At 41.1% G+C, this 13,461-nt stretch overlaps 1 protein-coding gene across 1 annotated transcript in view; it reads right to left on the bottom strand.

The window, feature by feature from the left end:
- The window catches only part of LOC109851020 (protein ECERIFERUM 1-like), a 15,008-nt gene extending 2,382 nt beyond the window's left edge, over positions 1-12,626 (bottom strand). The window contains 5 exon segments of the mRNA XM_020421126.1: positions 3-112; positions 10,279-10,498; positions 11,387-11,619; positions 12,252-12,481; positions 12,551-12,626. Coding sequence (XP_020276715.1) covers positions 3-112; positions 10,279-10,498; positions 11,387-11,619; positions 12,252-12,481; positions 12,551-12,610 — 853 coding nt within the window. The 5' untranslated portion in view covers positions 12,611-12,626.

Raw genomic sequence — 13,461 nt, 5'->3', positions numbered from 1 at the left:
GTTTTCGTAAAGACTGTATGAAGACTTGTCCATTGTACCGTATATGTAATCATATAACGGCATGAACAAGGAGTAGTTTGTTCGAAATTGTGTGTGATGGAGGGAATGAAACCTGTACAAATCATATATATTGTTATCAGAACACTAAATTTTATAGATAACCCTTTTATCTAAAATATAAAGTGTTATAGTGAACCAGATTAACTGAAGATACCCTCGTCTACTATATTATGTTAACCAATAATTACCCTAAACCTTTTTTTATTAGTACTTGTTGATAATAGTGTATTGTAGTGGGTTTTAGTCCCACATTGCTTGGGAGAACAAACCTCACACTCCTCTACTTGTATAAATATATGTGCACACTCAATATTCAATTCAAGGGAAATTTACCTAAGATTCTCTCTCTCTCTCTTACTTTAACATGGTATCAGAGCTAGGGCTATTTCCCTTTCAATAAAATTTTTAACGCTTTTGCGTTCTTTTGCCAAATCTTGGCCTTATTGCTTTGCAGCCGTTTAATGTTTTATTTTTTTTATTTTTATTTTTAATTATTTGGCGTTCATCTGCCAGATATTTTGGCCTTGTCGTTTTGCGGCCTCTTAACGCGTTTCGCGTTCTCGTTTAACCTTCGGGTTCTATTTTAAACCTTCGGGTTTCATTCTAACCTTCGGGTTCTATTTTAAACCTTCGGGTTTCATTCTAACCTTCGGGTTCTATTTTAAACCTTCGGGTTTCATTCTAACCTTCGGGTTCTATTTTAACGGCATTGTCGTTTCAAGACCGTCTCTCGGTCTCAAATTAACGGCATCGTCGTTTCAAGCCGTCTCTCGGCCTCAAACGAACGACATTAGTAACAGCATCTCGACATCTTAACGTCTCAAGATTGCTGTTATGGCTCCTTCAGAGAAGATTCCCAAACCACCTTTGCCCCTCAATGATCAAAGTGACTGGGCAGGGTGGTCCACCATTGTCACCAATGCCTTGCGTGGCGCTGGTTTGCTTGATCATCTCACCAGTACGGGACCAGTTCCACCGTCCATCAGCACTGTTGCTTCATCCAGTACTATTGCCTCTGGCAGTGGTGATGTCGATCTTCAGACTGCTCGTGCTCTCTATGTCAAGGAGAGTTCAGAGTGGCAATTGCAGGAATTTCGTGTTATGGATTATCTCACTCGCTGTGTTGGCTCTGGTCTCACTGTCGAGATTGGCTCGCTTCCCTCTGCTCAGGCCATGTGGACTCGTCTCACTGAGCGTTTCACTGAGTGCTCGGGTGCACGGGAGGCATATCTTCTGCAACGCATTTCTCTACAACGCAAAGGTAGTTCATCTCTGCAGTCCCATTTTGGACAAATGCAAGCTTTTTGGACAGAGTTACGCTCCATGCTTCCTGGACGTAATTCCACATATGAAGACTGGCTAGCCTGGTACGAACGGCATGAGGTGCATCAATTGTTTCAGTCCCTTCCTGAATATTCAACTATGGCTGATCAACTACTTCACCAGCCTCAATTTCCGACTTTGGCCTCAGTTATGGGAGCTCTCACTGCTTATGAGACCCGGCAGCAGACAGCACGACTCAATTTGTCAACAGACACTCCTACCTCTTCACTCGAGACTGTTTTGTCTGTACCTGTCACTGCTCCTGTTATGAATTATACTTCTCCACAGGCTCCCTCTCCACAGGCTCGATCTAAGCTCTCTTGCAAATATTGTAAGAAGGAAGGACACCGCATTGAGACATGCTTCAAGCTTCATCCTGAGTTACGTTCCTCAGGTACTGGACGTGGTCGGCGACCCCCTCAGTCTCAACCCTCTCGTACACCAGGATTGTTGGCCAATGCTATACCTTCTACTACTTCAGACTCTACTATTCAAGCTATTGAAAGTCTTCGCCGTCAACTTGATGCTTTTCAACATATCACCTCTACATCCGCCGCACAACTCTCTGGTATGCATTTTGCTGGTTCTTCAGCTAATCCTTCAGTCTCTGGTATGAATGATCTCTGGATTTTTGACTCTGGTTGTTCCTTTCATATGACTTGTAATGCCTCACTTTTATCCTCTGTCTTTACTTCATCCTCTCTTCCTCCTATCTACACAGCTGCTGGACAACCATTGTCCATTACTCAGTATGGCTCTATTACCCCACAAAATGATCCATCTGGTCGTCTAACACTTGGTCCCGTCTATGTGGCTCCACAATTGTGCTTGAATTTAATTTCTATTAGCTCTTTATGCATGGCGGGCCTGTTTGTCTCATTTTCTTCTGATACTTGTATTGTGCAGGATCCACAGACGGGCAAGACGGTTGGGGCGGGTCGTAGGAGGCACAAACTGTATTTTCTGGAATATCTTCACCTTCCAGAGTCCATACGTCCACGTTCTCTTGTTGCTTCTCTTTGTTCGTCAAAACCCTCTACCTCGCTTCCTGCCAATTTATGGCATAGACGACTTGGTCATGTGTGTAATAAAAGGCTGGAGAGTCTTATTCAGTCTGGAGTACTTGGTCCTGTATCATCTAGTTCTAGTATTGAGTCATGTGCTGGTTGCAAATTGGCTAAATTCACTGCTTTACCATTTAAAATGAGTACATCTGTATCCACTTCCTTATTTGATTTAGTACATTCTGATATTTGGGGGCCAGCTCCTTTGCCTTCTTCATCTGGCTACTTATATTATGTTAGTTTTATCGACGATTTCTCTCGTTTTACATGGGTTTACCTACTTAAGAATCGCTCTGACGTACTTACTGCTTATCAAGCCTTCACTGCTATGATTTTCACTCAATGGCAATCTCGTATTAAAGTTTTTCGTTCTGATTGTGCCAAAGAGTACCTATCCTCTGCCATGCGCTCTATCATGTCCTCTCATGGGACTATCTTTCAACAGTCATGTCCCTACACTCATGAGCAAAATGGTGTTGCTGAACGCAAACATCGTCATATCCTCGATACTGCCCGATCAATGCTCATTTCTTACTCTGTTCCTCGTCGTTTCTGGGCTGAGGCTATTCTCACCGCGACTCATGCCATTAATATCACTCCATCTAGCTCTCTTTCCGGTGCTACTCCTTATAGTCGTGTTTATACTCATCCTCCCCGTTATGATCTAGTTCGCGTTTTTGGTTGTCGATGTTTTGTTTTTCTGCCATCTCACGAACGTGATAAATTGTCTCCCAGAGCAGTTTCTTGTGTTTATTTAGGAATTAGTTCAGAACATCGAGGTTATCGTTGTTATGATCCCGCAACTCGTCGAGTTCATATATCTCGTCATGTTCAGTTCGAAGAGGATTCTCCATATTATTCTACTTCTGATGACTTTAATTTCCTCCACTCTACCGATCATGCTTCCCCGTCCACTGCATCACCCACTTCTTCACCTCAATTTTCCTTTCGAGATCTCCCTGACATCTCTCCCTCTCCTTCTGTTGACTCTTCCTCACCTGAGTCTTCTCTTACACCATCTAATCCATATCCTGTGGACACAACTCTCACTCCAGAAAATACTGTTGATCTTCATGCACCTGCGCCAGCATCTCCCCCGCCTGAGGTTCCTCTTGCTCTTCGTCGAGGCAAACGCCCACATGTCATGCCTGCCCGGTATGCTTCTGTTACTTCTTATTCACCTATCTTTCATAACTTTCTTGCTGCCATTCATACTATTGTTGAGCCAAAGTCCTTCCAAGAGGCAGTTCAAATTCCAGAGTGGCGACAAGCTATGGCTGAGGAATTTCAAGCATTTCAGCAAACTCATACCTGGGATATTGTTCCCTGTCCTCCTGGGATCTCTCTTGTTGGCAGTAAATGGGTTTATAAGGTCAAGTTTCGTCCTGATGGCACCATTGAACGTCGAAAAGCTCGTTTAGTGGCTAGAGGTTTTACTCAGCAACAAGGTATTGATTATGAGGAGACCTTTGCTCCTGTTGCTCAGATGCCCACTGTGCGTACTCTCCTTGCGGTCGCTGCTGCTCATCGTTGGCCCTTATACCAGATGGATGTCAAAAATGCTTTTCTTCATGGCTCTTTATCAGAGACCGTATATATGCAACCGCCTCCAGGGTCAAATATTCCTCCGGGACATGTATGTCTCCTTCGTCGTGCTGTTTATGGTCTCAAACAGGCACCCCGCGCTTGGTTTGAGTGTTTTCGCGATGTTGTGCTCAAAGCGGGCTTTATAGAAAGTCATCAAGATGCTTCTCTGTTTGTTCGCACTACATCGCGTGGCAGGGTTTTATTACTCATCTATGTAGATGATATGATCATTACAGGTGATGATATGACAGGTATACAATACGCAAAATCTCAGTTGCAACAACAGTTCCACATGAAGGATCTTGGATCTCTTCGGTATTTCCTTGGTCTAGAAATTTCTCAAGGCCCGCGGGGTGTATTACTGTCTCAACAGAAGTATCTCTCAGATATTCTAAATCAAGCTGAGTTAACTGATAATACAACTGTCGATACTCCACTCCAGCAGAATGTCAAACTTTGCTCTACTGACGGTGAGCCTCTATCTGATCCTACCCGATATCGACATCTTGTTGGTCAGTTGGTCTATTTGTGCATCTCTCGACCAGATATCTCTCATGCTGTTGGTATTGTCAGTCAATTTGTTAGTGCCCCACGTTCTGTACACTATGCTGTCTTATTACGGATTCTTCGGTACCTCCGGGGTACTAGCACTCGCTCACTTTTGTTTCCTGCTACATCTAAGTTAGAGCTTTGTGCATATTCTGATGCTGATTGGGCTGGTGATCCAACTACCAGAAAGTCTACCACAGGTTATTGTATATTTCTTGGTGATTCCCTTATTTCCTGGCGAAGTAAGAAACAAGATGTTATTGCTCTTTCCAGTACTGAGGCAGAGTATCGTGCAATGTCCACAACAGCTAAAGAGATTATTCATCTTCGTCGCCTTCTCAGTGATTTCGGTATTTCTGTTACGACTCCTACTCCTCTCTACTGTGATAATAAGAGTGCCATCCAGATTGCTAATAATCCAGTATTTCATGAAAGGACCAAACATATTGAGATCGACGCTCATTTTGTCCGTCACCAAGTTATCAAGGACAAGACAATTCTACTTCCTCATGTTTCATCCGCTGACGAGCTTGCAGATTTCTTCACAAAGGCCTTACCTGTTCATCGGTTCCAGTTTCTTGTACGCAAACTCACTTTGTTTGATCCAACATGAGTTTGAAGGGGGCTGTTGATAATAGTGTATTGTAGTGGGTTTTAGTCCCACATTGCTTGGGAGAACAAACCTCACACTCCTCTACTTGTATAAATATATGTGCACACTCAATATTCAATTCAAGGGAAATTTACCTAAGATTCTCTCTCTCTCTCTTACTTTAACAGTACTTAATTTCCTTATATCCAAACTGAGATATCTCTCAGTTATCTATATACTAGGTTTTATGCACGTGGTTAAATATCATGATAAAGTATATTTGTTTTATTTCCTTACTAAAATTTGTTCCTCGGTTCCATTTTGATGATTTTTTGCTTACTTATATCTCTAAACTTTAACATTATGATTTTTTTATGCTCACTTAAATGAGCTACATGTAGAATTGGCAGAGATCAGGTTCCAGGCTCAGGATTCAGGTTGTCAGGATGGCGGTCGACCGGCCCGGTCGACCGCTTTCGTGCACGTCACTTACTGTGCTTCAGGATTGGTGGCGGTCGACCGGACCGGTCGACCGAAGATGGTAGCGGTCGACCGACGCGGTCGACCGACGCTGGAGGGCAGTCGACCGGTCCGGTCGACCGCGATGGATCGCGGTCGACCGTACCGGTCGACCGCCGCTGCGGTTTTGAGTTGGGCCTGTTTTCAGACCCGCTTCGTTTTGGGTTTGTATAAATACCCTTTGGGTGTTTTTTAGGGTTAAGAGCAAGGACGAATTTGAGCAGATTGAGAGAGTTTTCTTTGGGCTTCTATTCTAGGAGCAATTGGAGAGATTGAGAGTTGATTGTTGAGGGTTTATGAGAGATTTGTAACCCTAGTTTGTTCCTCTTGATTTCTAATAGTGAAAACTCCCCCCTCCTTGCTCCGTGGACGTAGGCATCTTGCCGAACCATGTAAAACTGGTGTTTGATTGTTTGTGCTATTGATTTTGGTTGGTTCTTTATCTTTCTCGGCGATTGTTTTGGTTTCTCGAGGCGCAACAATTGATATCAAAGCTCCGGGCTACGTTTGGGCTATTTTGGAGGAGTAGATCGCTTTGGAGGTTCATCTAGGGCTTCGTTTGGTGATAAATGTGGGATCTTTTTAGTAAAAATTTCGTCTTTTTCAATTTGGATCTATTTCTTGTTTGTTTCCGCATTGGTTTGGTGGTGCTTTGAGATATATGGCTGAAAAAGATAAAAGTGGGGAGGGTTCTTCTGGTGCGAAGGCCGTCCAAAGTTTGAATATACATTCTATGAAAATAGATGTGGAAAAGTTCAACGGCACAAATAGTTTTGGACTTCGGCGATGCGAAGTCATGGATGCGCTAAATGCGCAAAATTTGGAAGATACATTGGAGTTAGACGGGAAACCGGCCGACGTTGATGAAAAGGTTTGGAATAAGATGAATAGAACGGCGTGTGGTGTGATTAGGTCTTGCCTTACCCAAGACCTTAAATATGATGTGATGAATGAAACTTCGGCAAAGAAGATTTGGGAGGTCCTAGAGGGCAAATATTTGACGTCCTTGCCCGACGAGGAATATGAGACCTTCGTCCTCACTCTTATTAATGGGAAGGCATCTCTTTCGTATAGTGAGGTCACCGCAGCTCTTGTGAACCATCAACTTCGAAAGAAGGACAAAGAGACTTCAATCGAGCCGGTTGCGGGTGCATTGGTTGCAAGAGCTAAAAGTCCAAACCGTGGAAGAAGGTCGCAGTCTAGAGGGGGGCATCCTGCAGTTGGTAGGAATCAGTGTGCCTTTTGTAGAGAGGATGGACATTGGAAAGCCGAATGCCCAAAATTGCAAGCCGTGAAGAATAAGGGAAAAGCTATTCAAGCTTCAGAGGTGAATGTTGTCAAGGCTAGTGGCAACGATTCAGATTCGGATTCTTCGGGCTACTCATTATCTGCACTGCCGTCAGTTTGTGTTTTCTACTCTACAGAGTGGATGTTGGATTCGGGGGCTACATACCACATTTGCCCCAGGAGAGATTGGTTCTCCAGCTTTCAGGAGTTGGAAAGAGGGGATTTCGTGCTCATGGGGAATGATCACAAATACTCTATTGGTGGTATCGGTACCGTTCGGATCAGGATGAGTAACGGGGTGATTCGGGAGTTGGTTGGAGTGAGGTTCGTTCCTCAGTTGAAGAAGAACATCATTTCACTTGGAGCTTTGGAGGCAGCAGGCTATAGGGTGACCTTGATAGATGCACGCTTGAAGGTTACATTTGGGTCCATGATTGTGATGAAGGGCGTCAGAAGGAGCAATTTGTACTATTTGCTTGGGAGCACGGTGATTGATAGGGAGATGGCGACTTCATCAGATTCGGCTAGACTGTGGTATTGTTTGGTGCTGGGATATATTATTGGTTATACCGTGCACAGATTGTTGAGGAGTGCTATGACCTGCAGATTGAAGTCCTGTGAGCACATTGGTATGAGCGAGAAGACCAAGGTGGAGTTCAGCACTTCTATCCATCGATCGATGAGTCTAATTGGAGGTGTTCAGTCAGGCATTAGGGGGTTTTCCGAGGAGACATCATCGGGAGGTAATCGTTATTTTGTTTCCTATGTTGGGGATTGTACTAGGCATATTTGGGTTGCAACCAAGTCCCGTTGGTATAAAGACCTAGTAGTCCGCAACAGTTGGAGGAGGTGTATGGACAGAAAGGTTACCAGTCGTACTTGTTCTAGTAGGAGTCCTTTCTTGCATTGGTGCGGAGCTCATGACATTTGGAGACACTTCAGAGTAGAGGAGACAATGAGGCGACGTGATGAGATGGCAGATTTAGTGGGCCGTTCTTTTCTGGAGGAGGATCGACATTGGTTGTCGAGCAGTTGATCTGGCATTCGGGCTTCGACACGATTGAGCTATCTTATGAGGTTGCCGACTGCTGCGTATAGAGTTGTTAGATCTGGTAGAGCTGTTTCAGATTTTGGTCGGCGTCAGATATTTGGCTACCCAGCACTTGGTCACATCGTTGATGTGAGGTTGGATCCGATTGCGCAGTTAGGATTCAGGAGTTCATTCGGCTATCAGTTAGGAGCTTCTGAGTTTAGCAGGTTTGTCACTTTGGACTCTCGGCAGGTAGAGAGTATTGATCAGGTCAGAGGGATATCGCAGCGGGTGGAGGTTGATGCTACTCTACATTGGGTGGGGATTTCCCCACGTACTCCAGGTCATTCTGCATTGGTTGGGATTCCAGCTGAGGTGGCACAGCGTGGGAGTCATTTACTTATGGGTGCAGATGATGAGATGGTTGATTTGGATGTAGCTGGTGGATATATTTTGGATACAGCCATTGTTACATCTCAGGTGAAGGTGTTTGGATCGCTTCAGTTTGGGGTCGTTGATGATGCTATCAGCCGCATGTTGGATTGAGAGCCTTTGGAGGCCATTGGTGAACTACGTGAAGGCTTGATTCCTTGGGCAAGAGGATACGTAGGCAGTCTTTATGATGCAGCCGATTTGGTGAGCGACATCGACATTTGGGGTGAGTGTTCACACTCCCACTTGGGTCTCAGCAAGTGAGGCATTTGGTGTAGTCGGTGTAGGCTCAGTTTGATTTGGTGAGTAGACACAGTTGGTTTGGGGTTGAGTGTTCACACTCCCGTTTGGGTCTCGACATGCTATGGATGGAGTCCGTTGTCATGAGTCCGTTGCCATGGCGTACTGGATGCAGCAGTTGAGACATTGGTTTGTTTGGTGTCGGCTCAGATTTGGGAAATCTTCGCCGATGTGGAGATTTGTAGAATTGGCAGAGATCAGGTTCCAGGCTCAGGATTCAGGTTGTCAGGGTGGCGGTCGACCGGCCCGGTCGACCGCTTTCGTGCACGTCACTTACTGTGCTTCAGGATTGGTGGCGGTCGACCGGACCGGTCGACCGAAGATGGTAGCGGTTTTGGGTCTGTTTTCAGACCCGCTTCGTTTTGGATTTGTATAAATACCCTTTGGGTGTTTTTTAGGGTTAAGAGCAAGGACGAATTTGAGCAGATTGAGAGAGTTTTCTTTGGGCTTCTATTCTAGGAGCAATTGGAGAGATTGAGAGTTGATTGTTGAGGGTTTATGAGAGATTTGTAACCCTAGTTTGTTCCTCTTGATTTCTAATAGTGAAAACTCCCCCCTCCTTGCCCCGTGGACGTAGGCATCTTGCCGAACCACGTAAAACTGGTGTTTGATTGTTTGTGCTATTGATTTTGGTTGGTTCTTTATCTTTCTCGGCGATTGTTTTGGTTTCTCGAGGCGCAACACTACACCCAATTTAAAATTTTCATATTGATAATTAAATTGACAGTAAATAAATGTAATCCGAAACCAATTTGAATTATCATGTTATTGAGACCGACATGAACCCAAACTTGACCCGAGAAAGTATAACGTTGCAAAAGTGAAAAACACTTCAAAAAATAGCATTCTAAAAGGAAGATGAATAATTGAAGCTAATAAGACAAAATGATTGGTTAAAAGTGAGCGAAAATGACACAAAAGAGAATATAGAGTTTGTTCATAATCCTTGCTAGACATTAAAAAAAATCATAATCCAAAGATTAATGCCACCTCTAGTATACTTTTATATGATGCAAACATCCATATAAGCATATAAAAGCACTAAAAAAAGTTTATGAATATCCCTTCTAGAGATTTCTAATTTACTCAAAATAATAAACTGCTCTATAAAATTATGATTAAGATAGGATACAATTATGGTTAGAATAGATTAAAATTTCAATGAAACATTCAAAATAATTATGGATAATATCGACCATACAAATATTTTCATGAACTTGTACTTTTAAAGGGAGTATATGATATGTATTATTGGAGGCGTATGTCAACACCTATAAGACAATAGCAAGTTGTTAGGAAGAAATGGGGACCCAAAATATTAAGCTATTTGATATTGATCCTGACTTTCTATTTAAGTCCATCGTTATTTTATAATCTTCCAAAGTGAAACTATACTTAGACATATAATAGAGATCTGCCTTCAACATATTTAACTATTGTAGAATCTCTCTGCAATACATTAACGTCACATGAATCCCACATGACTCAGTTTTGGAATCAAGTACTCATTACTGGTAATGAATATCGGTACTTACGAGGGTGTATACATGAGATATTTGAGAGGAGGGAAGGCATCAAAGAGCCGTTTTGGGACGAGCTCAAAGTTGCAATGGCCCAAGTAGTTCATGAAATCAATGTATATAAGATATCCAACTGATGCAGTGACGGAGCCAATTCCGGTGACTACCACTGTTAACAGTGGAATTGCGAATAGAATGAAGTAAGCAACCTCTTCTGCAAAAGGATGGATAACAGCTGCAAAACTCAGAAATGTTAAAACGTCAACGATGAATGTGTGTACGAATGTAAAGTCTATCTTTACACAACTTTTCGGTGGAAATGTTTATCCATAGATTTAAGAAACATACATATCATAAATACAGCACTTTTTCAATCGTAATGGTTTGTTATTTAGTGAATAATTGTGATTTTGTCTCGAGTGAGAAAGAGAACTAGAAGCAAATCAGTTGAATTCTTAACTACTGTTTCCTGATTGCCAGAGCTTGTTTCTAATCTCTCTCTTATAACCACTACTTAATTACAATAATAGAGATGGTCAAAGAGAGGAAGAAAATTAATCTTTAATATTCAGACAGAAAAGAGAAAGTACAGAAGAAATTAATAACATAACATAACAGGTATACTTGAGTCGGTTTTCGCGTGCAAATTTCCTTCTGATAGACAGAATTATGATTTTATTTTCTTTTACCCATTGAACATATATAAACAGTAATTTAAACTTATAATAGCGATTCTATTCATTGTTTTTTTTTAAATCAAGTATTCTATGTATATTTTCAAGAAGAGGTTTAAAGGGGAATACTCTTCTTTCTAGGGTGTTTCTTGCATATTTAAAGATATTGGAGTTCAAAAGAAAAACATGTTGAGACTAGATTTGCTAAGAATCCCCCCCCATATATATATATTTTTTATATTCAAGTTCAATAAAATTTTAAGGTCTCAAACTTTAAACCAAACTCATCTTGTTAGGAAACTATCCAATGAATCATGTACATTTTAGACCCTTGGTGCTATAATAAGAGAATAATCAGATCAGTGTAAAACATACGGTTTTTTCTCTCAGACCATGAATTAGCAAAAATAATAATAAATGAAGCATGTATGTATGTAGAGAGAAATTACATGTTATAGGCTCAGTAACAATTGAGGCATGGTGATGAGAATGGTATCTAGAGTAGAGAAAATGGTGATGCAAAGCTCTGTGAAGCCAATAATAAACAAACTCAACAGGACCCATATGTAGCAACACAGTGAGCACAACTCCCTTAGTCTCCCACCATGGCAAGTAAGCAGCCCCTGGGATCACCTCATTTACCATGAAGAACAACAGAGCCGTCAAAATTATCTGATCATCCCTGCACTCCACATTCACTATGTTTTAGTCCTCGTTTTTTTGAAGTATGTAAACAGGGTCAACCTGTATGTCACATAGTTTATGTCCACTGAATAGTTGGTGCATGGAAAACTGTATATTATTGGATACTACGAAATAACGATCGGAAGTACCCTCTACTCTTGTTACTCCGACTATGCAGTAGACAGTAATCACTGGATATTTCAAACATGTACCATGCATCTTAGGGGTTTTGCACAAAAGTATCATACAATTTTTTATTAGAGAAAACTACCATGAATTTTTGAAAGTGTTTAAAATAAGGAGCTCTTGAAAGTTATTGCTAATAGAGTTAAGGACTTGACTAAAAGATCTAAACCATCAGTTGAAAATAGGAGAGGAAGATTAGGATAACACAGAGGAAATATAAAATATGTACGGGCAAAATTGTCTGAAGCATGTTATTTGCAAAGCACATGATAACTTCTACAATACCTGGTACAAAACATGGTAGCTTAATGAAAAAGTTCAAGGTGGTTTTCTCTAATAAACTTTATCGCAGTTTTGTGCAGAACTCCCAAAGTTCATGTTAGTCATCTGAAATTTACACTTTTAGAAAAATAACAATTATACAAATGAAACTTTGTTAATTACCAATTCCTCTCTCTATCAACTTGATCAAAGTCTAGGCTCTTGTTCACAATCTTGTGCTTGGTTCTTGCAGTGTGAAATCTAGAGATGGTGATCCAAAGCTGAGAGTAGAGCAACCTCAGAAGCAGAGTAGGGAAAATTGCGAGGTTAAAAAAATCCATCTCCTCCCCTTCATTCTTTGCCTTTACGAGTTTGTACATGCTTCTACCCAACCAAGGGGCTAATAGAACATACTAAAAACCAAGAAAACAAAGATAAGGAAAAATTAATAGTGCAAAAAAAAAAAAATGATGCCGTTATACCTTGAAGTTGCCAAGCTTTTGCCATGGCCATTGAGTGAGAGGTCCTGGTTGTGAAGCCATCTTCTTTCTCCTTGTATTGGCCCTGATCACGTACAAGTGTCATTGTTCGAATCTATTTATATACAAGTTTTTGAGTGGTGTCATATGGAAAGGACCTTTTATTAATACTTTACCCAAATATGGGCTAGTCATTAATGAGGATAAACCAGATTTTTTTGTGTCCGTAGATGTTCTTGATGAATATGTTGCTGATGTGCTACACTTTCTGACTGTCAACTATGATCTAGATATTCTAGTGATTATTGTTTTATTGTCTACTAGTGCACGGTTTGTAGTTTTCACTGTGCTTGTTTTCCAAAATTTTAAAATAAGGGTGACATATATTTTATTGCTAATATTTTTCCCCTCTAAAACCTACTATTTATTTGATCTTATGTTTTAATTTTCTCAATTATCAGAATAAAATTATCAGCATTTACAAGAGAGAGAAGACCTGTTGTGATAAATGGTTCCTTAAGTTTGAATATCGATCAAGGACAGTTTATTTCCTCTTTTTTTTAAATGAGAATTTCTCTCCTTCTTCTTTTCAAGTTTCATTTATAAAAAAGCTCCATTATTCTGCCCAAGTTCCAAAACTGTTAGTAAGACTTCAGCAAATTGCAAGTAGTATTTGCGACGAGGAGCTTTATTGCTTATTTTGCTGTTTATTAATATTTGTCCCTTTTTTTAAACTAGGAATCATGTTAGGTTTGATTAGCTTTATTACCTACTTAAATTCGACCCAATGAATCTGCAGCACGTTAAGATTTCTTCTATTATTTAACTTGCCATACTTGCTCAAAAAACAAACTAATTCAAAGCTTTCCTCTGCTTTATATAGAGAAATACATGGAATAATCCATGTACTTAGC

The sequence above is a fragment of the Asparagus officinalis genome, chromosome 1 (assembly GCF_001876935.1).
Source record: "Asparagus officinalis chromosome 1, Aspof.V1, whole genome shotgun sequence".
NCBI classification, from domain to species: Eukaryota; Viridiplantae; Streptophyta; class Magnoliopsida; order Asparagales; family Asparagaceae; genus Asparagus; species Asparagus officinalis.
The sequence above is the reverse complement of the archived record's forward strand: the minus strand, read 5'-3'. Positions and strand labels throughout refer to the sequence as shown.